This window comes from Terrapene carolina, unplaced genomic scaffold, assembly GCF_002925995.2.
Source record: "Terrapene carolina triunguis isolate 2854851 unplaced genomic scaffold, T_m_triunguis-2.0 Scaffold31888, whole genome shotgun sequence".
Classification (NCBI taxonomy): Eukaryota; Metazoa; Chordata; order Testudines; family Emydidae; genus Terrapene; species Terrapene triunguis.
The window spans coordinates 421,760-448,773 of NW_020696239.1; the positions used below are offsets into that span (position 1 = coordinate 421,760).

Consider the following 27,014-nt stretch of genomic DNA (forward strand, 5'->3'; position numbering starts at 1 on the left):
AAATTCAGCTCTGACTGTGGCTGGTGGGGAGTGGCTGGTGCGATCGTGCAGTGGATGAGCGCGTACCTGTGATGCCGACGTTCCGCACCAGCACAGGTTTGGGGACCTTGGACCACACGGAGAAGGCCGTGGTTCTCCAGTACAGCACGTTGTTACCGCGACTCAGTTCCACCTACGAGATTAAACAGAACCCCCTGGGGGTAGGTCAAATCCTGGCAGGAAACGGGATGTTGGTTTGCAGGGTCCAAAGAGGCACTGGCTGACACAGGGATGGAGTGATACCCAGTGGTTAGAGCAGGGACCCAGCTCTGATCTCACTTGGTTTCAGACCGGTGCAGCTCCACCAAGTGCAGGCACTCCTGACTTACAGCAGCGCGGGCAGGGACAGAATCAGAGTCTAGCAGTCCTGCACTCAGCAACAGATCATCTGTCGTCCTGGGCCTTCGAACCAGCTGTGCTGACAGAGGGAGTGCTGGCTGGGACACCGGGGATATCCCCTGTGGCCACGATTTTCTAAGTGACCAGTCACTCTGGGGCACTGAGTGTGACCCCAGCAGCTATTGGTTGGATTTTAACTGATCAACCCCAGGGATGGGGAGGAGGGACCTTTGCCACTCCTCCAGCAGCCCTGGGACACAGGGTTAGCTCACTGGCTGTGAGTGCAGGTGTGGGTCTCCACAGCCTGCCAGCTATGCCCCCAGCCGCGCCACGCTGTGTGGGGAGATGGAGGATCTTGCAGTTGGCTCCTACTTACGTTGTGGGACTCCCATCCCTTCTCCGTGGTTCTCATCCACCGGGACTCCTCCACGGTCGGCTGGCACTGATCGTTCTGAACCTACGGCACATGGAACTCGGGCTGAGGATGCAGTTTCGGCAGGTCAATTCTCAGAGGCATGCTGCTGGGTTCTTAGTGCAGTTTCTCACCCCACTGACTGTTTTTGAAAGGACCCTTCCACTGCCTTCCCAGCCCCCTGCCACAGGGCAAAGCCCTCAAACTGGGCTCTGAGAGATGGGTAACATGCACAAGCCCTAGAGCAGGGGTCGGCAACCTTTCAGAAATGGTGTGCCGAGTCTTCATTTATTCACTCTAATTTAAGGTTTCACGTGCCGGTAATACATTTTAACGTTTTTAGAAGGTCTCTTTCTATAAGTCTAATAATATATAACTAAACTACTGTTGTATGTAAAGTACATAAGGTTTTAAAAATGTTTAAGAAGCTTCATTTAAAATTAAATTAAAATGCACAGCCCCCCGGACCAGTGGCCAGGACCCGGGCAGTGTGAGTGCCACTGAAAATCAGCTCGTGTGCCGCCTTCGGCACACGTACCATAGGTTGCCTACCCCTGCCCTAGAGCATCACACAAAGGACGAACATCAACTGTAGGGACCACCCACAGAGACTACATGTCCTAGCATGCAGTGCTCCACCCAGCAGCTTGAGATGGAGCACTGCATGCTGGGTCCTGGAGTGTTTGCTTATTAACTTGGAGGGCAGCCCACCCACACTTTGGCCATCCTGCCCTCCGGGTCAGTGCAAGCAGGCGGCACTCCCAGCAGTTGGGCACCAAGAGAATCCTGCGGGCAACCTTGAACCACCTCCTGCCGAGCCAGAGGGATGGGCAGGAACCCCTCAATGCACGTTTCCTCTTGGGGCTGTGACAGCAGCTGGACTGTCCCCCACTAGTGGCATCTGAGCCACGTGAGAGGTCAGTAGCCTGCCCCAGCCATAGATAACACAGCTGGGTCGGGTAGCTCAGGCAGCAGAGCAGGGGTGGGCAAACTTTTTGGCCCGAGGGCCACATCGGGGACTAGAAATTGTATGCCAGGCTGTGAATGCTCACAGAATTGGGGTTGGGGTGCGGGAGGGGTTGAGGGCTCTGGTTGGGGGTGCGGGCTCTGGGGTGGGGCTAGGGATGAGGAATTTGGGGTGCAGGAGGGTGCTCTGAGCTGGGACAGGGGTGCAAGTTCTGGCTGGGTTTGTGGGCTCTGGGAGGTTTGGGGTGCAAGAAGGTGCTCTGGGCTGGGATTGAAGGGTTTGGAGAGCAGGGGGGGGTTCAGGGCTGGGGTAGGGCATTGGGGCGTGGGGAGAGGCTTGGGGGTGCAGGCTCCGAGTGGCGCTTGCCTCAAGCGGCTCCCAGAAGCAGTGGCATGTCCCTTCTCCGGCCCCTACGTGGAGGCACAGCCAGGCGGCTCTGCACGCTGCCCCGCCCGCAGGCACCGCCCCTGCAGCTCCCATTGGAACGAGTAAGAGCCGGAGTGGGGCCATGCAGTGGCTTCTGGGAGCTGCATGGTGCGGCTTGCGGGCCGGCTTAGTTTGCCCACCCCTGCAGTAGAGGCTCACGTGTTTAGGTCCCAGGTTCAATCCCTCCTGACCCTCCCAGGGTGTGCATCAGACCAGCCCTTGGAGACTCTGATACGGGAACGTGTCCCGGAGAACTCCAATGAGGAGCAGCAACCCAAGGAGACGTACAAAGAACTCAAAGACGATGCTGCTGTCCGGGTAGATGTACTCGAAGGAGACGGTGCCAGACTGCTTCAGGTTGACAGCGTACATCAGGGTGGCTGTGCACTCGTCTGTGTTGGAGGCAACGTAGTCTCCCAGGGGCACCCAGGTTGAGCTGGAACAGCGAGAACAGCACGGCAATGAGCAGAGCACCGAGGCCAGACGCTGCTCAGGGAAGGGAGAACTACAAGCACAAAGTGAGGAACAGCATCGCTCGCCGGGGGGGGAGGAGCGACAAGGCCCAGGGGTGAGACATTCCCAGCCTGCCCCGGTGGAGCACACAGGCCAGACTGTGCTCAGTCAGGTCAGTGCAGTCACTGGCATCACCAGGGATTTGCAGATGTGCTCAGAACGGCACAGCTGACTAGAAAGGCCCCGCCCCGAGCACTGTGATCACCGCGCCTTCCCTTAGCGCATCTTCTTCGCTAGCATGTCACATGGCAGGAAAGCAGCATGCTCAGTGACCTTCCTTCCTGCCCCACCGCTGGTCGCTGCTCTGAGCCGAACAGACCGATCCGGCCCTATTGGGAAGAAAGGGATCGAGGCTCTGCAGAGCTGCATCTGTTCTGAGTGCACCCGGAAGTGGGATGAATAATTAAAGTGACGCTAGAAGTAGGTTACATTTGCAAGTTGCATAAACGCTCTCGCTAGTGCCATGTCGCAGTCTTCCAGGGAGAGTGACTCATGAAAAGCCTGTTTTCGATTGAAGCATCTGAGCCTTCTCGGCGCGGGAAGTGATCAAAGGACAGGAGGGAAACGAAGCTGTGCGCGACGGCAGACTGCGAGCAGTGCGAACTCAGCCACAGGGAGGAGACCTAAAACCTGCCTGAGCCCTGTCTACATTCAGAGTTGCCCTAGTTTAACTAACGGCATGTTACTGAACTGCTTCCATGGATGCTCTTAATTAGATTTAAACCAGGCTTAAGTAAATTCTTTGCCAAATTAAGCTAAATCAATGTAAGCCTGGCTTAAATTAGCAGTAATGCAACTGAATATAGACAAGGCCTTAGTTTCCTCCAGCAGCTGCAGTTAGCGATAGTGCTCTCCTTCACCTCCAAAACAGCTGGGTAGGTTGCTGTGGGCTGTTGAACAGCTGCCATGTACCACCCCAGAGGTGGCTGCAGTTCAGTGATGGGAGAACCAATACCTGTGCATCTATCCACCCCCTGTCGCTGGTAAAGCCCTCGGCAGGCTTTCGGAAGCCAGAGGCTATCGCATTCACACTAACAAATGATAATTAGCTACTAGGGCTGGTTGCAGTGACAGGTGCCTTACAATACAGACGCTGTTTCTGATCTAGCACAGAAAGATACCACCAGAGATGATTTAAAATGGCCATCCCTGCATCTGGGCAGGTGCTGCTGAACCCTCCCTGGTCAGAGAGCCGGGGCTGATGTGCCTGCAAGAGTGCCAGGCTTTCTATGTAACTCTGAAGATGGGAGGAGTGGAAGTGGGGGAGGGGCAAGAGGCAGGTCCTAGAAGGTGGCAGGATCCCCAGCCTGGATCAGACCAGGCGCCATCTAGCCCAGTCTGGCGCTAACAGCACCAGCTGCTGCAGAGGAAGGGGCGAGAATCTCAGTGAGTGCCGATGGAATATTGCTCAGAGCCCAGACAGTTGTTGGCCGGTTCATGCCATGATGCGCCAAGGATTATAGCCCTTATCGCATTAACACTTTAGTCTAACTGTGGCTGTTCTTATCCAGAGATGCCTATTCCATTTTTTGAATCCTACTGAGCTCTTAGCCGAACTAATATCATGTGACAGTGAGTTCCACAGGTTACGTATGCACTGGGCAAAAATTGAAGGAAGGGGGCAGTGCAGTGTTGAGCCTGCACAGCTCCAGGGGTGCAGCACACCTGGAGGGATGTTAAGAAAGGGTGAATCTAGACTATCCGAGAAGACTTCCTGATGGCAGGAGGTCACCCAGGGGAAAGGATGGAAGCTCTATAGCTTGGGACATTCAACAGCAGGGTTAGAGAAACCCTGGGAAAGCGTACAGCAGGGAAGGATCTTTCCGGGCTGTGGGCTGGACGCTCTAACGGATCTGTAGCTCCCGACATGCCTCCTCGTGCAACAGGAGAAGCAGCTGGAACCTTTGTGAAACTTCATTAGAGAAGGGACCAGGCTTCCGGGTTGGCTACTCCCTGAACAGCACATCTGTGCTTCAGACACATGGGGGTGAACAGGGGGACCAGAGAGCCATGTGCTGCAGGGTGGGAGCAGCTTGGCTGGTGCAGCTAAGGGCTGGGGGTGGTGACAGGGATCCTGTTGCTTGGTGCCAGAGCCCAGCTAAACATTAGTGCTACATGTGAGGTGTGACGAAGCAGGGGCTTTTCTTGTTGTTTTCACTGGTTTGTTTGCAGAGGGCGTGGGACTCAGTTTTCCTGTGTGTTACTGGTTTAACAAGGTGGTGGGAGAGGGAGTTTGTTGTTACAGAGGGCCAGCGAATGACCTGGAGAATGGATACCCCAGCGACTGGTGCCCGGCCTGGAGAATGGATACCCCAGTGACTGGTAACCTGGTGACCAGCTTAACCCCGAGACAGAGTGGACCCCAAGAAGGGCTGTCGCACTGAAGTGGGTTCCCCCCAGGGACTGTACAGAGCCTGGAGAGAGCACGAGTCCTGTGATCTGTGACATGGGGTCCTTCATGGTCCTCTGGACAGGCAGGGCCGTAGCAACAAAGAACGTGGCCCCCCTCCGAACGGTGGCCCCCTCCGAACATATGTCCGGGCGGAGCCCCTTACAATGCAGAAACTGGAATGCAGTATTTATTTTGCCACTTTTAGGGGCTCCCTTCCTTGCGGGGCCCCCTCCGGTCGGAGGGCACTCGCTACGCCTCTGTGGACAGGCCTGGGCTGGATCAGCTGTGGGTGGGGAGACCCTCCACCGAACACGTGGTACTGACCTTGCCAGTTGGACATGGTGGCTGCTCCACTCTGCCCCACCATGGGAAAGACCCGGTCAGAGGGCACCAGTGGGGAGGGGAACTTGTGGCTACCACTAGCTTTGGCTGGGAGATTGGACCCCACTGCTCAGCTAGTGGATCCTCTCCACTGGCTGCTGCACTCGGTCCCAGGGAGAGGATGCTCCCCGCCCCTGGCGGCAGAGCAGAGGTCTCTGCACTGCTCTGGGCAAAGCGCTGTTCCAGCGGCAGCGGGTCGCAGGGGCAGGGGATCACAGCTCTGCCCCATGGCAGATCCTATGGGGATGTCGTGGGAACAACACCCGGTACGGCAGGCGCGCGATGGCAGTCAACTAAAGGACGGGAGAGAGAGAAAGCAGCAGGCACAAGGCTCCACCTACCTAGCACAGAGCCGCCAACCAGGATGGCCCAGATCTGAGGGTCTGAGCAGTGTGGCAGGGCAGGCTGTCCCATTAGGGGCCAGTAGGCCTGCGGCCAACCAGCCCTATTCAGTTAGCCCTGCCTGGGCTGTAACAGGCTGTGAGGCAGCCTGAGAAGGCAGGGCTAATCGGGTCAGAGGACAGCCTGAAACACCTGGCCCCGTGAAAGGCCGGAGAACTCAGTTGGGAGCCCCATGTAACCTTGAAGGACTGAACAAGGCGGGCGCCGGGCCTGGCAGTGCTGCAGGACTCGGGCTGGAGCAGACTCCTGAGACGTCTCGCGGGAGTGATGTTCATACCGCCGCCCTGCTGGCTACCTACCGCACCTGCAGGGAAGGGCCTGGCCTAACACAGGGCAGAAAGAGGCAGGGAACCGAGGATGAAGAGAAAAATTAGAGCGATCCTTTTAGCCCCAAATGCCCCCTTGGGAGCTAGACGGCAGAGTCTCCCCCAGTGCCAAGGGCCCGGTGAGCACAGCAGCAGGCAGCCTGCACGCAGAGGGACTTCCATGGAGAGGCAGCTCACGCGCAGAGCGCTCCATCCCCATCAGCACTCGGACGCTCCGGCTCTATCGCATGCCTGCCTCTGCTGCCGTCACACTAACATGAGCCCTAACAACTAGGGCTGCCGTCAAATCGTGCCACTGGAGTCTCGCTGCTGTTCTGGGGCAGCGTTAGGGTCACGTTCAGACTATGCCATGCCCTCCTCAGCCTCTGGAGTCTCAAAACACAGCTGCTGAGTCAATCCCCAGTTCCCTTTGGCTCAGGTTCACTCCCTCATGTGCTACTGCTCATGTACAAAACTGATCTGCGTTTCCCTGCTATTCAGCAATAACTGGGTGCACAAAATGTCTAACCCCTAAAGATCTGTTGGGTATAAAATACCAACCCAAATCATAGCCACGAATAGTCCAGTGCATTCAACCCCACTTCTAAACCACTCACAGTGATTTAGATACAAGATGTTCTAGTAATTACATCACACACTTTGGGTGATAATTATTGAAGCCAAATTCCCTCACCCCGGTGTGACTCAGAAGTAACCTCACTGGGCCTGATTCCCCTCACTCCCCCGGTGTAAATCAGGAGTAGCGTCACTGTCAATGGAAAGTACGCAGCTGTGTAGGGCACCAGGAAATTTGGTGCCCTGTGTAGCTGTGTGCTGCTCCAGCCCCTTCTCCGCTTCTTCCCCATGGCCCCCGCCCCTGCTCCGCCCCAGCCCCGCCCCCACTCTCCTGAGGACTGCAGCAGGGCTGGGCTGGCACTCGCCGGCAGCGGGAAGTGTAGCGGCCCAACCCCATCCGCTGGTGAGTGCTGGGGGTTGGTTCCCCCCTGTACTCAAGCCAGCCCCGCCCCCCCGTGCGGAGGCCTGGGGCCAGTCTCCCTCCCCCACAGAGGTCTGGGGCTGTGTAGGGCCCCAGAATAGCTAGGGACGGCCCTGTGTGAGACTGGGCAAGTGAGAGCAGAACCACGCTGATTTGTCCAATTATGGCATAAGCCTGGTTGTCAGGTGCCAGTGGCCTGCAGCTCACACTGACTGCAGCCAGAGGGTGGGGGATCAGCACTCCTGGAAGCCAGGCTCTCCTGCACAAAAGGCCAAGGATGCTGGCTGCAGCCTGGGGCTCCATAAAAGGCGGCCCTGCCCTGGGGTGCAGCAACAACCAACTCACGTGGTGCAGTTCTCCAGGGACTCCAAGACGCTGCTGTCGCTCTCCAGGTTGGTTGCAATGCTGGCGAAGCCGTGGGGCAGCTCATCCCACTCGTCGAAGCGGATGCCAGTGCCCAGGGAATACCTGCCCTCGGCACACGGCTTGCACGACTGGTCCTTCATGTCGAGGAACTGCCCCGCTTTGCAGGAGAAAGCTGTAACACAGAACCCCAGAGAGAGAGCTCAGAGAGAGGTGGACACGGACCGGGGTTTAGCCAACGATCCCCAGCATTTGCATTTCATCTGGAGTGCCAGGATCATAGACTCCCAGCATGGGGCTATAATGTGATTTGTTATCCCCATTTTACAGGCTGTACGTCTGACTGAACTGATACGCAGATCACTTTAAAAACGAGAAGTCCGGTGGCACCTTAAAGGCCAACAGATTTATTTGGGCATAAGCTTTCAAGGGTAAAAACCCACTTCTTCAGATGCAACTTTAAAGCTCACTTTAAAGGGCTCCCCTGCTGCAGTCCTGTCTTCCTAGTCTCCCCCAGGAATGGAAGAGAAGCTGAGTCTTGGTTAATGAATGCCCGTTGCTATCCGCAGACAGGTTCTGTTGGTCCCTTTTAAGGAACTGTGCCATTCCGTAGCTTATGAAACACTGTCTTTCTCTGGAGCCTCTATTACAATAATCACTGGATGGAAAATACTCAACAAACCCCAGATATACAGGATCTGAATCTGCTCTCGCTCACACTGGTGCTACCTCAGTTTAGCTACACTGACCTCATTGGAGTTAGAGGGGAATGGGGCCTCAGGGGGTTACTCCTAATTTACATGAGGAGAATCAGGCCTAATATTTGCTGGCCTGCTGCTCGGGAAGTGAGTGGGAAAGCTCCCCCCAGTTTCACAGGGAGCAGGAGCAGGCCTGTACCCTTTAATAGCCTGGTGGGCACGTTTCGGAAGCCAGTGGCATAGATGAGATGTGACAAGTGCAGCCTCCCCCAGTCACCGCCTGCGCAGAGAGCACAGGGCAGCTGGGGCAGGCCAGTAGCTTACAGCATTCCGTGCCCTTGATGGGGTCCGGCAGGCCCGTGCAGAGTCCTGGGGTGTGCGGCACGGCCACCCTCCACCGCGAGCCGAGGCTGTCACAAGCCGTGTATTCGTAGTGGTATTCAGACTGGAAGAGAAAGCAAAGAGGTGAGCTAGAGCGAGACCCGCACAGCACCGGCCGTGTGCACTGGGAACGCTACGGGCCTGACTCCTCCTGCTGGACCCACCGCTGTGCCAGGCTGATTCCAGGCGCACTGTGTAACACAGGCGCGTTGCCCTGACATTACTGGAGTTACTTCCAATTACACTGGTGTAGCTGAGATCAGAGTCGGGCCGATGGAGTCTCACCATCACGGGATCAGAATCTGGCCCAACACGCGCTTGAGGACAGCCTTTCACACCCCGCCCCCACCTGGCTGTAGCTGGGGACCACCTGCCAAGAGGAGCTTCATCGGTGTTTTCATCGCCATCATGCTGGCAGGGGTCGGTGAGCAGACCAGGGCCGGTTCCTAACCTGCCCCAGTGGCTGCAATGGAGCTATTCCCAGTGTACACCAGGCCCAGAAATGGGACACATTTCCCCAGGGACCTAGGGGCCTGAAGATGCAGACAGACACAGTGGGATTTCACAGTGCCTAGGAGAGTCGACTTTCCATGGGAGTTGGGGCCTAACCTGCTCAGGTACTTTTGCAAAACCACTAGGTGCCACCTGCCTCTTTAGGTGTCAGGTTGGTGAGTGCCTGGGCACACGCCGAACCATGGGCCCCACTCTCCTCCCACCTACATCACAAGGCCTGTGGAGTTACCATGGGGATGAGAGAAGAACTGAGCCCAACACCGACCCTCTGCAACAATGCTGCCCGATAACATTCATCTCCAGCTGTTATCACTTCTCTGAGCCGCTGGACAGAAGAGCCCACAGAATTTCTATCAGTCTTTCCAAGTGAGAGCTACTTGTTCCTGGCCCACATGGTCACCAGTTAAGTTTATCCATGTTTTTGGTCTATCCAGGGCCATAACGTCAGGCCCCCTTCCTTGTCCTTCCATGACATGGGCATGTGTTAATTACACCATTGTTGATTGTACCCAAGTCTGATCCCCGATTATCTATGCCTGCTTTGTTCCTGCTGTGACCAGGCACGTGCCACCAGCGGGATCACGTGCTGAACAAGACCTGTGTTTTCAGGGGCTGAGTTGGGACAGAGAAGGTCTCATATTCACACTCCTCTAGTTCCTCTTGCCTGGGCAGAAATCGGGGAAGCTACAGGCCCAGGCTGTAGAGAGGAGTCACAGCAGTGACAGAGCACAGGACGCTGCAGGGGAACAATTGCAGCTGAAGGAGGATAAGCACAAGGGACCCAGTGTCCTGGGGACCCCGCGGTTGAGGTTCACAGATGCCAGCCCAGCTCTTCTGTGGACCACGACCGAGGTCTACCAGCAGGCCAGTGCAGAGCCAGGAATAGACCCCAGCTCTCCTGAGCCCCAGGCTGGTGCCTTCCCCGCTCAGGAAGGTGTCAGTTGATACTCCCGTTCCCCTAGCCCTGGCTGCATGGGCTGCAAGACTGCTCCGGTCACATGGCCCTTCCTCCATGGCCGGGAGGGGCTCCTTGCTGGCAGCCTGACTGTAGTAAGACGGGACTCGAGTAAGAAGGGCCTGGGCCTAACACGGTGTTGAAGTAACTGTGGGTGTAAGTTACACAGCAGGTGTAAGCCAGAGGACGTCAGGTGGAGCTGCCTACACTCTCCTCCTGCATCCTGCACTCTCCTCGGAGTTATTTTTCCTCCCTCTGCCCTCGGCACAGGGACGTGATGCTCCTTTAGTGCACACACTGGATGGCAAATCGGTGTAAGAGGTGCTCATTTACCACCCACTTCCTCTTCGGGCAGGTCTCCCTCCAGCCCGTCTGCGCACCCTCGCAGCAATCAGTGTGCCAGTAAAGCCAAGAGGTGAATTTGGCCCCTCTGACCAACATGCTCCCTACACGTAAGCAGCTGAAGAGAGGGTGCTCGAGCTGGCCGTTCTGTTCGGCCTTGCAGGGGAGATTTGAGGTTTGTTTGTTGTTTCTTTGTGTTGTATAAAAAAGGGTTGCAGAAGTCTGCCCCCACTGCTTGTTTTTTTTAAAACGTTTGCAGTTCAGGGCTTGCCTACCCCAAAGTCTCTCTTGGCTACTGGAGAAGAGCAGGGGTCATGCTATTGCAAAACTGTGGAAGGGGAAACTGATTCACAGAGCTGAGAAGAAATTTATATCCAGATTCTTTAAAGCTTTATTTTCAAACCCCTCTAAGCCTCGCGCGCCCGACAGACCCTGGGAGAAAAGGGGTCCTTGGGAACGATTCAGAACTCAGAGGCGGACAACGCTCCCATCTTCGAGATCCCGCCAACAGGGCTTCTGGCAAAGCCGGGGAAGAGCAGAATCGACGTGCCTGATGTCTGTCTATGTTACTTAGCTAGCCCCCAGTACCGCAGGGTCTGAGTGCCTCAGTCGTTACATCAGCACAGTCGCCCTGCGAGGCGGAGCCATGCTGTGAGCCCCAGCGTGCAGATGGGAAGCTCAGGCCCGGAGGGTCCATCTACACTGCAGCTGGGAGGAAGCCTGGCTGCTCGGGTGCACAGAGAGGAACCAGCCCACTGGAGACAGCAGCTGGGAGGCTGCTGCTGCTCCGGCAGAGATGCAGGCTGGACTCCAAGCTTGGCTCCAGGGGCTCGCTCCCCGCTGCAGTGTAGCCATACCCAGGGCCGTGCACAGTTACACTGGAGTCTCTAGGGGAGCAGAGACCTGAACACAGGTCTCCAAAGTGCCAGGCTAACTTGGCCACCCCTCCTCTCCTTGCTTCTGACACCCCCCTGCCCCCTTCAGTGCATGCTGGGGCATGAGACAGGCCATGTGCACACTGACCCCCTCCACGCCCCAGGGGCACCGCCTGCAGGATCACACACAGACAGACACATGATCCTACGTTCAAGGCCCCTCGGCTGTGTGACGTTATAAGTTTAATATAATATCTCATTGAAAGATGACAGGGCCAGAAAGAGTTAATTAGCTCACAGACTGACCTGACCCATGGCCGAACTTTAGAGACTTGTTAGGAAGATATGTAAATGAATAGAGCTTTGTTAGATATAGAAGGATAGATGTTTGCTCAGGTCTTGTGATATAAGCAAACAAAGTCTTGTCTATTGCTATAGCTTTGATTCAAAGATCAAAAAAGGAATATTAACATTTAGGAAGATACCTGAGTGAAATAGTATTATTCTCTATATGTCTCTTTGAAGGTTGTGATAACCTGTATCTGAACTGTTAATGGATAAATTACCCTGTGCTAATTGCCAGGATGTTTGGGAGAAGGAGAGTTAAGCCTATTGTTTCTCAGGCCAAACGGCTGCTGGAAATGTATAAGAACCCTGGGACACGATCCTTCTTCATCTCAGATCTGCTTTGGGTTTCAAGAGGGGGAAATCCTAGGCCATAAAGATTGAGATCTCCAGTCACTGACTGGAGTCACCCTGAATATGGACATTGGATGATAACCTATGGACTATTTCTAAAAGGACTTTTGGCAACTACAAGCTCACCTCTGCTATGTAGCTGAACCTCAAGAATTGAATTCAAGTCTGTATGTATATTGATCTTTTAACCAACACACTCTCTTTTCCTTTTATAATACATTTTAGTTTAGTTAACAAGAATTGACTGTAGCATGTATTTTGGGTAAGATCTAAGTTATAATTGGACCTGGGTATGTGGCTGATCCTTTGGGGTTGGAAGAACCTCTCTTTTATATGATGAGATAAGATTTTCAGTAATCATCATCATATCTGACGTGTGTCTGGATGGAGGCCTGAGGCTGGGTACTTTAAGGGAACTGCGTTGTTTGGACTTCTGAGTAACCTGTATGATACTATAGAAGCTGTTTTGTGCTGGCTTGGTAAATCTAAATATTGGAATAACCACCAGCGTTTGGGGTTTGTCTGCCCCGTTTTGTTTGCAGTTCACCCTGATTGAGTGACCTCAGCTGGCTCCAACAAGCAGCATCGTCACAGGCTGCGACCAGCCCCATGTGTTACACACCCTCTTCCACACCGGGAAAAGTCGCCTCTAACCCCTACAGAGCAAGCAGAGTAAGTCACCGCGGCCATGCTAGACGGGCAAAGCACCGCTGGCCATGTGTCAGTGCGGCATGCTGGGATTAGCTGGGTGGCTTGTCACGCTCAAAGCAAAGCACCCCACACCACATGAATGTGGCTTGGAGCGGCCCGCCACATAAAGGTCCCCGAGACACAGCATGCGGGTTCTCTGCCATTGGCAGGGGCTGGTGGAAACAGAGCCCCAGCTATTAGGATCCACTTACTGTCGAGTGATATCAGCTCGGCGGGCTCGCTGGAGCAAGCTGTCCCAATGACAGCGCTGGCAGAGAAAGTGCCCGCATCCTTTCATTGGAAGCACTGGTGTGAAATGAGACAATGCTTTCTAAAGGACCGGCAGCAAAGCTGAAGTATGACAGGGCTGCACAGAGAGGGTCTGATCCTGATCCCACTCGCCCCCATGGGAATCAGGAGTAAATCCATTACACTCAACAGAATTACAGCTATTAAAAAATAAACCACTGTTGAGAGCGCAGGATCAGGCCCATTAATTTGACTGGCGAGTCTGTCTGGGTTAAGACCGCAGGCTGGCTTAGTACAGTGTTACCTAACCTCCGGCAGCCAAGGCTCAGCATGAGAAGGCAGTGGTGGGTCCCTTTCCAAGCCCCACCCCCAACCCTGGCAACAGGGAGGAGAGGCCTCGGATAAGGCCAGAATTTTCAGAGCACCCACAAACTGGGCTGGCCTTTCAGAAGAGCCCAGCAGGTGGGGTGCTGACTGACCCCTTTTGAAAAATCAGCCCTTATTTGGGTACTACATGGGAGCTGAGCTTTACTGTACGTCTGCCCCCATTGGGGTGCTGAGCTTTTGGGAATCTGGCCCCATGCATTTCATCATGAAGACGCATTGCAGGGGTGCCACCACCCCTTCCCCAGGCTCAGCACTGACGGGGAGAGCCTGAACCCAGAACCTTGCTAGATACGAACCTTCTAGCCTGCAAGTTCTGGCTGTGCTTGTTTCACCAACCCTCCCCCTGGGGGCTCTGCAGCAGAAGGCTATTTACGGACCAAGCATCGGGTGCTTGGCTACCTGACTGCATGGAGAACTTCAACCTCAGACAGCTGCCGTCATGTCACAGCCAGACAATGCTGCTTGGGCTACTCTCAGGGCCGGCTCCAGGCACCAGCGCAGCAAGCAGGTGCTTGGGGCGGCCAACGGAAAGGGGCGGCACGAATTGCTGCTGAAGAATGAAGCGGCGGCAGAACTGATCACAGCTTTCCCCCCCCTCCCCCCACCGCTTGGGGCAGCAAAAACGCTGGAGCCAGCCCTGGCTATGCCGCCAACCTAACCTGCACGAGCCCCTTGCTGAGGAGGCGTCCATGGCCAGAGTCATCCGACCGAAGCCATGCAACTGAGCTGTGCTGACCAGGAGCCAGAGAGATGGGCCAAGGCTTCTCCAGATACCTCTACCAGAGAAGATGTGGGCTGAATACTGAGCTTTGTCAATGCAGGGGCAGGATGATGGGTATAGGGGTCTCCCATACACTGTGATCCTTGTAAGCTGGTAGCACCGGGAGCCCTACTCAGGGACTAGGAGCCCATTGTTTCATACATTCAGCTTCATAGAGTCCAGGGCCAGAAGAGACCATTGTGCTCACCCAGTCTCTCCTCCTGTATGACACAGGCCAGGGAACTTCCCCCAATCATTCCTAGAGCAGAACTTAGAGAAAAACAGCCCATCGTGATTTACAAATGGTCAGTGATGGAGAATCCCCCACAATCTTCGGTAAATTGCTCCAGTGGTTAATTACCCTCCCTGTTAAGAATTTACATCTCATTTCCAGTCTGAATTTGTCTAACTTCAACTTCTAGCCATTGGATCATGTTATATCTTTCTCTGCTAGACTGAATAGCCCATTATTAAATATGCAGGTACGTACAGACTGATCACGTCACCCCTTAACCTTCTCTTCATTAAGCTAAATAGACTGAGCTCCTTTAGTCTATCACAGTGGTCCCCAACCTTTTTCGTCTGGCAGGCACCGGACGATGAGCCACCGAGGACTGTGGCCGGCGGACAAGCATCCGCCGAAATGCTGCCGAGAAGCGGCAACGTCAAGAGGCATTGCCATGGAAATGCCGCCTAAAATCAGCGGCGACGCCTCTTGATGATGCTGCTTCTCGGCGGCATTTCGGCAGATGCTTGTCCGCTGGCCAGTACATGGGCACACATAGATACCCGCGGGCACCCAGTTGGGGACCACTGGTCTATCACTATAAGGCACATTTTCTAATCCTTTAGTCGTTCGCATGGCGCTTCTCTGAACCCTCTCCAGTTTATCCACAGTTCAAGAAGGATGTGGGCACCAGAACTAGACACCATATTCCAGCACCGATCACACCAGGGCCAGATGTAAAGGTAAAAGAACCTCTCTGCTCCTACTCGAGATTCCCCGGTTTATGCATCTCAGGATGGCATTAGCTCTTTTGGCCAATATGTCGCATTGGGAGCTCATGTTCAGCGAATTATCCACCACAACCCCCAAATCTTTTTTAGACTTCCTGCTCCACGGGATAGAGTCCCCAATCATGTACGTGTGGCCTGCATTCTTTGTTCCTAGATGGATACATTTACATTTAACCTTATTAAAAACACATTGTTGGCTTGTGCCCAGATCACTCTGTATCAGTGACCTGTCCTCTTTACTATGTACCACTTTCCCCAGTTTTGTGTCATCTGGGAACTTTAGCAGTGAAGATTTTGTGTTTTCCTCGAGGTCATTGATCAAAACGTTACGTAGCGTAGGGCTCTTGTGCTCAGCACTGTACACTCACAGAACAAGAGAAGGGTCCCTACCCCAATCAGCATAAGACAAGACAAAACAGGCAGATACAGCCAGCTAACTCCTGGAGGAGCACACAGAAACAACGGGAATCACTTATACTGGTCCTAATGGTCTCACTGCTGCCATGTGCCTCCTCCGCATCAGTTTGTTGTATCCGCCGGTCTCTCCTCTTGGACTTCGATTGTAAGCTCAATTGGGGCAGGGTCCGTCTCTTTTCTGTGGGTTTGGACAACAGGCCTGTCACACTACTGCTGCCCAAATAATCCGAGCCCCTCGGGCCGGGGAGGAGGAGGTTACTGGTCCCAGGCAGGGCTGGACAGAGCCCTGCGTTTCTGAGCCTTATAAACTTTAATGTAAAAAAACCCAGCAACATTTCAAGTAGCCTTTGGTTTCACATACAGTTTAATTTAAACCACGGGCTCCAGTTTAGTTTGACAGCATTCCAAAGCCTGAGGGGGGGTTGCATGAACTTAGCGAGCAGCCAGGCCAGTGCTCCCTGCCTTATGAAAGCGGCGTGTTTATCTTGGCGGGACCCGGGGGTTAGTGTGACAATGAACGTTGTTCATTAAACAGGTTCCTAGGTAAACCCGGATGCAGAGTTCTGCCTAAGGAAGCAGGAGCAATTAAGAGACATTCACACCAGATGTTTCATAAGCTGAACTGGTGCCCATAGTGTTTACTCATCTCATCACACACAACTAAAGCACATGGACACAAACCACAGCAGGCGGACTGGCTGCCTCAGGAGATTGCTAATGGCTCCTCAGGCTTTTGGCAGCTCAGCTGACTGCCTGGGGAAGAGCGTCATGCTGGGGTAGAAGAGGGGTCTGTCAGCATGTCAGACTCCTGGATTCTATCCCTGCCTATGACACAGACTCTGTGTGTGACTGCACAAACCCCTTCCCCTTTCTACGCCTCAGGTTTCCCACCTGTGAAATGGACCTAATGACTCTCCCTTCTGTTCTCCAGAGGTCCTTGTACTGTCTGAGCACCTCCCACCAGCCCTGTCTCCTAATGCACTGGTGCCTGTCCTTTGGCTAGTTGTGAGGCTCAGTTCTAATTAGCAAGGTCTTTGGGTGAAAGGTGATATAGGAGGGGTAGTGAGTACAAGGGCATCACCCTTTCCTTGCTCATCTGAAGCACAGTTGCCTACAGAGCCTCAGGCTCGTCTCCTCACACGGCCTTGGATCTGCACACGGAGCTCAGATGTGAGGAGAGAGAAAACAAATTAACTTTTTTCCTAGATGCCAGAGTAAACCAGCTCTCATGTGCTGGGACAGGAGTGCAGGGCTCCCCTGACAACCCCGCCCTCCCCCTGCCTGCCTCGCTTCAGAAGAGCCACAGGAACCTTCTGACCAGCCTCACCTTATCTTTGATCCCGTTCAATACAGCCATATGGAAGAACATCTGTTACTGGGGCTTACGTTTCCCCACCACAAGCTACCTTGAAAGCCGATATCCAGAGCAGGGAGGGATATTTACCTACGAGTTAAAGCAATACTTAAGACCAGTAAGACCAGCTGGAACATTTAATTTTCAGAAGTGGTAGGCAAGCAGCCAGAGGATTTAGCAACGTAAGGGCCCAATCCTGCTGGGTTCGATTTCCCTGCTGATCTCACAAGGACTGAATTCTGTTCACCTATTAAGAATGAGGAAGTTGAAAACTTGCCCCTTAATGTTTTATGAGCATCTGGGTGAATTGACCTAAGTCGCTGATTTTAATCATGATTTAAATCAGCAAGCAGGAAACCTTAATTTAAATAATTGATTTTAATCATGTTTTGCATTTGTACTTCAGTTATTTTCCTAAAGAATGGCTGATTCACACTGATTGGTAACCATTAAAATATGTACATTTGCAACTAAAAACATTTACACGAAATTTGGTGCTTCTTTTTGCTAACCAGGAGGATAGACTATATCTATACACATTTATTTAAGCTTTATATAGTTTTATATTCAGATTCTTCATTTTTACATTTTTGTTATATGAGAAGAACAGCCATGCAAAGGTCCATCAAGCCCAGTATCCTGTCTTCCGACAATGGCCAATGCCAGGTGCCCCAAAGGGAATGAACAGAACAAGGTATTTATTGAACGATCCATCCCCTATCATCCATTCCCAGCTTCTGGTAAACAGAGGCTAGGGACACCATCCCTACCCATCCTGGAGAATAGCCACTGATAGACCTATCCTCCATGAACTTATCTAGTTCCTTTTTGAACCCTGTTATAGTCTTGGCCTTCACAAAATCCGCTGGCAAGGAGTTCCACAGGTTGACTGTGTGTTGTGTGAAGAAATACTTCCTTTTTCGTTTGTTTTAAACCTGCTGCCTATTAATTTCATTTGGTGACCCCCTAGCTCTTGTGCTATGAGTAGTAAATAACACTTCCTCATTTACTTTCTCCACACCAGTCATGATGTTATAGACCTCTATCATATCCCCCATTAGTCGTAACTTTTCCAAGCTGAAAAGTCCCAGTCTTATTAATCTCTTCTCATATGGAAACTGTTCCATACCCCTAATCATTTTTGTTGCCCTCTTCTGAACCTTTTCAAATTCCAATATATATTTTTTGAGGTGGGGTGACCACATCTGCAAGCAATATTCAAGATGTGGGCATACCATGGATTTATATAGAGGCAATATATTTTCCGTCTTATTATCTATCCCTTTCTTAATTATGCCCAATATTCTGTTAGCTTTTTTGACTGTCGCTGCACATTGAGTGGATGTTTTCAGAGAACTATTCACAATGACTCCAAGATCTCTCTTGAGTGGTAACAGCTAATTTAGACCCCATCATTTTGCATGTATGGTTGGGATTATGTTTTCCAATGCGCATTACTTTGCATTTATCAACATTGAATTTCATCTGCCACTTTGTCACTCAGGTTTTGGGAGATCCCTTTGTTGCTATTCGCAGTCTGCTTTGCACGTAACTATCTTCTGTAGCTTTGTATCATCTGCAAATTTTGCCACCTCACTGTTTACCCTTTTCCAGATCATTTATGAATATGTTGAATAGAACTGAGCCCAGTACAGCCCACTGGGGGACACCACTATTTACCTCTCTACATTCTGAAAACTGACCATTTATTCCTACCCTTTGTTTCCTATCTTTTAACCAGTTATCCATCCATGAGAGGACCTTCCCTCTTATCCCATGACAGCTTACTTTGCTTAAGAGCCTTTGGTGAGGGAGCTTGTCAAAGGCTTTCTGAAAAACTAAGTACACTATATCCACTGGATTCCCTTGGTCCACATGCTTGTTGACCCCCCTAGATTGGTGAGGCATGATTTCCCTTTACAAGAACCATGTTGACTCTTCCCCAACAAAACATGTTCATCTATGTGTCTGACAATTCTGTTCTTTACTATAATTTCAACCAGTTTGCCTGGTACTGAAGTGAGGCTTACAGGCCTGTAATTGCCAGGATCACCTCTGGAGCCCTTTTTAAAAAGGGACATCACATTAGCTATCCTCCAGTCATCTGGTACAGAAGCTGATTTAAATGATAGGTTACAAACCACAGTTGGTAGTTCTGCAATTTCAGGAACATTTGAGTTCCTTCAGAACTCTTCATAGAATCATAGAAGATTAGGACTGCTCAAAGAAGGACCAACCCCAACTAAATCAGCCCAGCCAGGGCTTTGTCAAGCTGGGCCTTTAAAACCTCTAAGGATGGAGATTCCACCACCTCCCTAGGTAACCCATTCCAGTGCTTCACCACCCTCCTAGTGAAATAGTTTTTCCTAATATCCAACCTAGACCTCCCACACTGCAACTTGAGACCATTGCTCCTTGTTCTGTCATCTGCCACCACTGAGAACAGCCGAGCTCCATCCTCTTTGGAAACCCCCTTCAGGTAGTTGAAGGCTGCTATCAAATTGCCCCCTCCCTCTTCTCTTCTGCAGACTAAACAATCCCAGTTTCGTCAGCCTCTTCTCATAAGTCATGTGCTCCAGCCCCCTAATAATTTTCGTTGCCCTTTGCTGGACTCTCTCCAATTTGTCCACATCTCTTCTGTAGTGGGGGGACCAAAACTGGACACAGTACTCCGGGTGTGGCCTCATCAGTACCGAATAGAGGGGAATAATCACTTTCCTCGATCTGCTGGAAATGCTTCTACTAATGCACTCCAATATGCATTCTTGGGTGAATACCATCTGGTCCTGGTGACTTACTACTGTTTAGTTTATCAATTTGTTCCAAAACCTCCTCTAATGACACCTCAATCTGGGACAGTTCCTCAGATTTGTCACCTAAAAAGAATGGCTCAGGTTAGGGAATCTCCCTCACATCCTCAACCATAAAGAGGGATGCAAAGAATTCATTTAGTTTCTCCACAATGGCCTTATCCTTGAATGCTTCTTTAGCACCTTGAGCGTCCAGTGGCCCCACTGGTTGTTTAGCAGGCTTCCTGCTTCAGATGTACTTAAAATTTTTTCTATTACTTTTTGAGTCTTTGGCTAGCTGTTCTTCAAATTATATTTTTACACGTCATTTACCAGCGTTTATGCTCCTTTTTATTTTCCTCACTAGGATTTAACTTCCACTTTTTAAAGGATGCTTTTTTGCCTCTCACTGCTTATTTTACTTTGTTGTTTAGCCACAGTGACACTTTTTTGGTTCTCTTACTGTGTTTTTTAATTTGGTGAATACATTTAAGTTGAGTGTCTATTATGGTGTCTTTATAAAGTTTCCTTGCAGCTTGCAGGGATTTCACTCTAGTCACTGTACCTTTTAATTTCTGTTTAACTAACCTCCTCATTTTTGTGTAGTCCCCCTTTCTGAAATTAAATGCTACTGTGGTGGGCTGCAGTGGTGTTTTCCCCACCACAGGGATGTTAAATTATAATGCATTTCTTATTTATTAGATACTCTTTTTTACTTGTGATATGTCAAGCTGCATTTGAATGGAAATTGGAATTTAAAAAAAAAGCACAAAAAGAGCATTATGTGCAATGGCCTATGACTAAGACTCTACATTAATAAACAAAACCAGCATTTTAAAACTGTTAGTTAAATATAACTACCTTGGGTACAGCAGCTTCCTTTTTTACTTATGTTTTGCATTTGAAATGATTTATTAAACAAAGTATATTCTGTACTCGGTGAATTGAAGTGATTGTTTCTGATCACCATGTCCTTCAAGATGTTTGAACCTGTAGATCTCTTCCCCGTACACCTTATTTTTACTCATAGATTGGAAATGAAAAAGAAGCTTGCCAGCTTTTTCAACTCCCAATCGCTTTCTCAATTAGAAGAGGCTACTGCCATCAAAAGCTGGTCTGGCGCTTCAACAAACTCTGGTTCCAGGTGTCTAGCCAGTGATTGCCACCAGTTAAATGGTCTGACTTTAAAACTTTGGCAAACACCTGCTGCTTGAATATTATTTTAAATTCAATGTTAATGAATTACAGTAAATTTAAAAATAAACTGTTTACCCTTAAAAAGAAAATATGTATTTGATTTCAACTAAAAAAAAAATCCAGTTTTTATTTTATTTAACAAAACCATTGATCTTTCTGCACCCTGACAAGCATTCGCTTCAAAGCTCCGTGGAGCAGGGCCCATCGTTTGTTTTGTGTTCGTACAGCACCACACACAATGAGGCTCTGGGCCAGGCCTGGGGCCTTTGGGTGCTACTACAATACAACTCTCATAAATAAATGAGAGAAGGAGATTTGTAAGCAAGGCCAGAGATGCGGAGATAACAGACATAACTGCTATCATTTCAGGAATTTTTGTCTGATAAAAAGGACATAAATGTTTTTTTTAATAAAAATAAGCTCATGGCCTTCCCTCTGTCCCGGCCGAGTGAAAGTGGATTCTGAGCATGTAAGGAGGAACGCTAATGCCGTTTTCCCTGTTTTCTGCCTCTCTCTCTCAGCTTGGACACCAGGCTGGTCAACTCCATTTTTTGTTTCTACTCAGTTTCACTCGGGGCTTCCCCTGAACCAGCACCAGGTTGGATTCATATTTATCATCTATTTAGGTTTCTAGCAGAAAGGGAAGAGCATCTTTCCATGGCTCTCCTCTCCAGTGCCCTGAACCTCATTTCAGAGATACCACAGGGGAATGCATGGAGTAAAAACACAAGTGTTTCCATTGCTGTAGGTAGCTGGATGTTTGTTCCCATCCACCCGCCACCCAAATCACAGAGGGCGGCTTCCTCCAGACCCCGGGGGTGCACAACCCCCTGCTCTGCCCCAGGCCCCGCCCCCACCCCACCCCTTCTCCCAAGCCCCACCTCTTCCCACCCAGTTCTGCCCCCTCCCCTGAGCGCACTCCATCCCTGCTCCTTTCCCTCTCCCCCCAACCACCTCCTGCACGCAGCAGAACAACTGATTGTGGCAGACAGGAGGCACTGGGGGGGGGGAGGGAGGAGCTGACTGCTGGTGGTGCTAAGCACCCACTAATTTTTTTCCGTGGGTGCTCCAGCCCTGGCAGAGATGGTGCCAATGACCCAAATCCTGTGTAGTCAGGGCAGAATCTGTCCCCAACACATGGGTGGGACACAGAGCCGTAGCCTAGGCTGAAACAGCAGCTCTGGCTGCTCTGCTCCCCATATGGGCAGTTGAGACCACTGGAGCTACGCAAGGACAAGTCCACTAGCACAGTGGTTCTCAACCCCGGGTACGTGCACTCCCAGGGGTACACAAAGGCATAGGCGCCAACTCTGTGCCCCCACCCCCTCCCCCGAGCGCACGGCGTCCCCGCTCCTCCCCCTTCCAGCGCTTCCTGCTTGCCACTTAACAGGTGTTTGGCGGCACTCAGGATTTTCCGGGAGGGAGGGGGAGGAGGCGGTAAAGAGGTGGGGCAGGGTGGTGCAGCACCAGGGGTCGAGCACCCACGGGCAGAGAGGAAGTCGGCGCCTATGCACAAAGGTCTTCCAGGGTACATCAGATATTTGCCTAGTTTTACATAAAAAGTACTAGCAAAGTCAGTACAGACGAAAGTTTCATATAAACAATGCCTTGTTTATACTGCTCTATATACTGTACACAGAAATGTAAGTACAAGATTTAGATTCCAATTGATTAATTTTATTATATGGTAAAAATGAGAAAGGAAGCACCCCATTGTTCAGTAAGAGTGTGCTGGGACATTTTTATGTCTGATTTTGTAGCCACATCGTTTTTAAGGGAGGTGAAACTTGGGTTACAAAAGACAAATCAGACTCCTGACCGGGGTATGCAGTCTGGAAATGTTGAGAGCCACTGCTCCAGCACATCCAAAGGCTGCCTCCCATTTAGGGCTGTGTGGAGCTGCCCTCTGTGGAAGGCAGGGGCTGGGGGGCGGCAGGGGGGGGGGGGGAGAAAGCAGCTGTGTGGCTGCTTCCCCTGCATCCTCGCCCCCCAACCCCAGGTAAGGGGACCATGCACACCAAGGTGAATTTCACCCACATGTTTTTCTAGAACGTTATTGTTTTCCCTCCACACTTTCAGTTCCAGTTTCCCCAGCTCAGGGGTTAGCACCCCAGAATGCACAGAGGCCTCCCTACCAAGGAGAATCGGACTGAAGGGCCAGTCCCCAGGATGGCGAGCAGATCCCAATCCTGGGGGGCAGGTGGTGTCCAGGCCCCCCTGCAGCACCTGCTGCATCAGGGACCTCTGGACACTGATGATGTCATCTGCTGTAGGTATTGACGTGACACTCCCCCGACACACACACTGCAGCTGAACATATCACCCTGTAACGCATTTACCTGGGCACACCCCTGGCAGGCAGGGCACTGCTGTTATCCCCCTTGCACTGACAGGAACCTGACCTCAGCTCTCCCAAGTCCACACCCAGCTCCCTAGCCACTGGGCCAGCCACTTTTTACAGGTTATTGTTACTGCCACCATTCTCTGCTCCAAACCCCTCCCATGCACTCCCTCCCCCCGCTTTCCCTGCCCCCTCCTGCGTTAGTCTCTTTAGCTAATCTTCCCTCAGCAAAACCCACCCCCAAAACTACAATCAAGCCAACAGTGGAAGCACTAGCTTGCCCTTTGCAACCACCATGCTGACCCCTCTGCTGGGGGGGTTCCATTGCTCCTCCCACCTGGGCCTGTCAGGGACCCTCTTACTCCAACATCTGGTCAGTGCTCAGCACAATGGGGATCTCCACTGGGGTCCCCAGCCACCACCAGGGGAAACAAACCCTACCTCCCATAACTGCATGGTACAACACACACGATTTGAATGGGCTTGAGCCCCCATTACTAGGGAACGGACTTCTGCAGTTCCTGATGTGATGTTAAGAGACCCGTTTTAACACCGCATTAATAGGGCTTTGGTTTTTTTGTATATTACTTTTTTATTATAAGAAGTGGGGGCAGGTAAGGGACTCAAAAAATTTAGAACAGCTCCAGAAAAACATTTCTATTAAATATGGTGTAGCTGAGGTTTCAAAATTGTTCCCAGATTGGTGCAAAAAGTGTCTTTTGAAACATTCAGTGTTCAGGTTTGCAGAAACAAACCTTTGATGTTTCACAACAACTCATAGCTGGAAGGAAAAAGAAAAAGCAAGAGAAAAATCTTTCACATTAAGTCAGCCTGATGTGCCGTAGAGATTTCTGAAATCTCTTGATCTCTGTCGCAGCGCACCCAGGACCAAACTGTTATGGCAAGGCACAGATTTTCCTTTTGAACAGCGTATGCGAGTGGATCAGAGAAGAAACACACTGACCAAACTGCAGTTACCACTGACTTAAGGCCAGAAGGGATCATTCCGATCATCCAGTCTGGCCTCCTGCAGAGAATGGGCCAGAGAACTTCACCCAGCAATTCCTGCATCCAGCCCCTGCCTTGTGGTTGAGCTAGTGCATATAAATATAAATATAAATATAAAGAGAGACATCCAACTCAATGTGAAGTCGCCAAGTGACTAAATCCACTGAGTTCCAACAGTTAATTAGATTTACAGTCAAAAATGTGCCTTATTTCTGGCCTGACCTTTGCAACCTAAAATGACATACACACTATGCTATACTGTTTCTTCTATCCAAATGCTTATATGGCCCCGGAATATCCACGTCTCAAATATTACTGAGTTTGTCCTCAGTGCCCCTGCCAGTCAGAGAAAAACAGCCCCAGTGTGAATCTGGGCTCATGGGAATGCTTAGCCCTGATGGTTCATGAAACACTGGCCCAGAAACTCCCTCTGACTAGCTGGATCATCGCTAGGCCAACTATTGAATAAGAGGAAGCCTTGACTATTGGCTAATTTGGGGACTGGTCCTGCTTTGAGCAGGGGGTTGGACTAGATGACCTCCTGAGGTCCCTTCCAACCCTGATACTCTATGGCCTGGTCTACACTACGGGTTTAGGTCGACTTTAGCCGCGTTAAATCGAATTAAGCCTGGACACGTTCACACGACGAAGCCCTTTCTTTCGACCTAAAGGGCCCTTTAAACCGGTTTCTTAACACCACCTCCAACGAGGGGATTAGTGATAAAATCGGCCTTAGGGTGTCGGAATTGGGTTAGTGTGGCCGGAATTCGACGTTATTGGCCTCCGGGAGCTATCCCACAGTGCTTCATTGTGACCGCTCTGGACAGCACTCTCAACTCAGATGCACTGGCCAGGTAGACAGGAAAAGCCCCGCGAACGTTTGAATTTCATTTCCTGTTTGCTGAGCGTGGAGAGCACAGGTGACCACGCAGAGCTCATCAGCACAGGTAACCGTGATGGAGTCCCAGGATCGCAAAAGAGCTCCAGCATGGACAGAACGGGAGGTTCGGGATCTGCTCGCCATATGGGGAGATGAATCAGTACTGGCTGAACTCCGAAGCAGTAAACGAAATGGCAAAATATTAGAGAAGGTCTCCAAGGCCATGAAGGACAGAGGCCATAACAGGGACACACAGCAGTGCCGCGTGAAAATTAAGGAGCTAAGGCAAGCCTACCACAAAGCCAGAGAGGCAAACGGAAGGTCCGGGGCTGAGCCGCAAACATGCCGCTACTACGCAGAGCTGCATGCCATTCTAGGGGGTGCAGCCACCACTACCCCAACCGTGTGCTATGACTCCATCACTGGAGAAACACACAGGGAAGCGGGTTCTGGGGACGAGGAAGATGAGCATGAAGATAATGTAAATAGCTCACAGCAGCAAGGAAGCGGAGAAACCAGTTTCCCCAACAGCCAGGATATGTTTATCACCCTGGACCTGGAACCAGTAACCCCCGAACTCACCCAAGACCCTGAGGGCACACAGGGGACCTCTGGTGAGTGTACCTTTGTTAATATTACACATGGTTTAAAAGCAAGCGTGTTTAATGATTAATGATTAATTTGCCCTGGCAATCGCGGCCAGTACAGCTACTGGAAAAGTCTGTTAACGTGTATGGGGATGGAGTGGAAATCCTCCAGGGACATCTCCAGAAAGCTCTCCTTCATGTACTCCCAAAGCCTTTGCAAAAGGTTTCTTGGGAGGGCTGCTTTATCCCGTCCACCATGGTAGGACACTTTACCACGCCAGGCCAGTAGCACGTAGTCTGGAATCATTGCATAACAAAGCATGGCAGCGTATGGTCCCGGTGTTTGCTGGCATGCAGACAACATCCATTCCTTATCGCTCTTTGTTATCCTCAGGAGAGTGATATCATTCACGGTCACCTGGTTGAAATGGGGCAATTTTATTAAGGGGACATTCAGAGGTGCCCCTTCCTGGTCTGCTGAACAGAAATATTCCCCGCTGTTAGCCACGCGGTGAGGGGGAGGGGTGAAGTGATCATCCCAGAGAATTGGGTGTGTGTGGGGGGGGAATTAGTTGGGTTTGTGCTGCATGTTAACCGTGAAACCGCAGCCCCTCCTTTTACATTGCAAACCCATTTTAAACGGCCAACCCAACGGGGCCTTGGTATGGTTAATGATAGCAGTACTCTTTGAAACCATCCCCACATGTTAAGAAGGTTAAAAAAGCCAAAAGACTGTGTCTTACCATGGCTGCCTGCAAGCTGAAATCTGTGACCTGGCTCTGCGTGAGTGATCTCTCACACCAAGTAGGCAGGCCCTCAATATAAGAGGAAAAATGCGACCTTGTAACGAAAGCACATCTGCTGTGTTATGTGAACATCAAAATGTAACGTGAAAGAGCGTACCCATTGTTCTCTAAAATGTAAAATGCATCTTTTTTAAACACCTCTCTCCTTCTCCTCCACCAGCTGCAAATGTATCTCCTTCCCAGAGGCTAGTGAATATTCGAAAACGTAAGCGAAGGACACGTGATGAAATGTTTACTGAACTACAGACTGCCTCCCACGCTGACAGAGCACAGCAGAATGCGTGGAGGCAGTCAATGACTGATTATCGAAAAGCCCAATATGAGCGAGAGGAGAGGTGGCGGGCTGAATCGCGGGCTGAGGAGGAGAGGTGGCGGGCTGAATCGCGGGAGGAACAGAGGAAGTTGCGGGCTGAAGATGAGAGGCGGCGTCAGCTTGCACACAGAAAGCAAGAGTCCATGCTCCGGCTGCTGGAGCATCAAACTGATATGCTACAGCGTATGGTTGAGCTGCAGGAAAGGCAGCAGGAGCACAG

The 27,014-nt window shown here is 51.3% G+C and overlaps 1 protein-coding gene across 2 annotated transcripts in view; it reads right to left on the reverse strand.

Moving 5' to 3' along the window:
* LOC113409280 (UPF0577 protein KIAA1324-like) overlaps nt 1–27,014 on the reverse strand; it is a 95,505-nt gene that overhangs the window by 47,658 nt on the left and 20,833 nt on the right. The window contains exons 2-6 of one of the 2 annotated variants that reach the window (XM_026663012.1): nt 8,559–8,679; nt 7,519–7,711; nt 2,472–2,619; nt 755–835; nt 67–172 (exon numbers count right to left, since the gene is read on the reverse strand). In XM_026663012.1, the coding sequence (XP_026518797.1) occupies nt 67–172; nt 755–835; nt 2,472–2,619; nt 7,519–7,711; nt 8,559–8,679 (649 nt within the window). Of the gene's footprint in view, nt 1–66; nt 173–754; nt 836–2,471; nt 2,620–7,518; nt 7,712–8,558; nt 8,680–27,014 lie in introns of those variants that run through there. The other variant, XM_026663013.1, reaches the window with a different exon arrangement.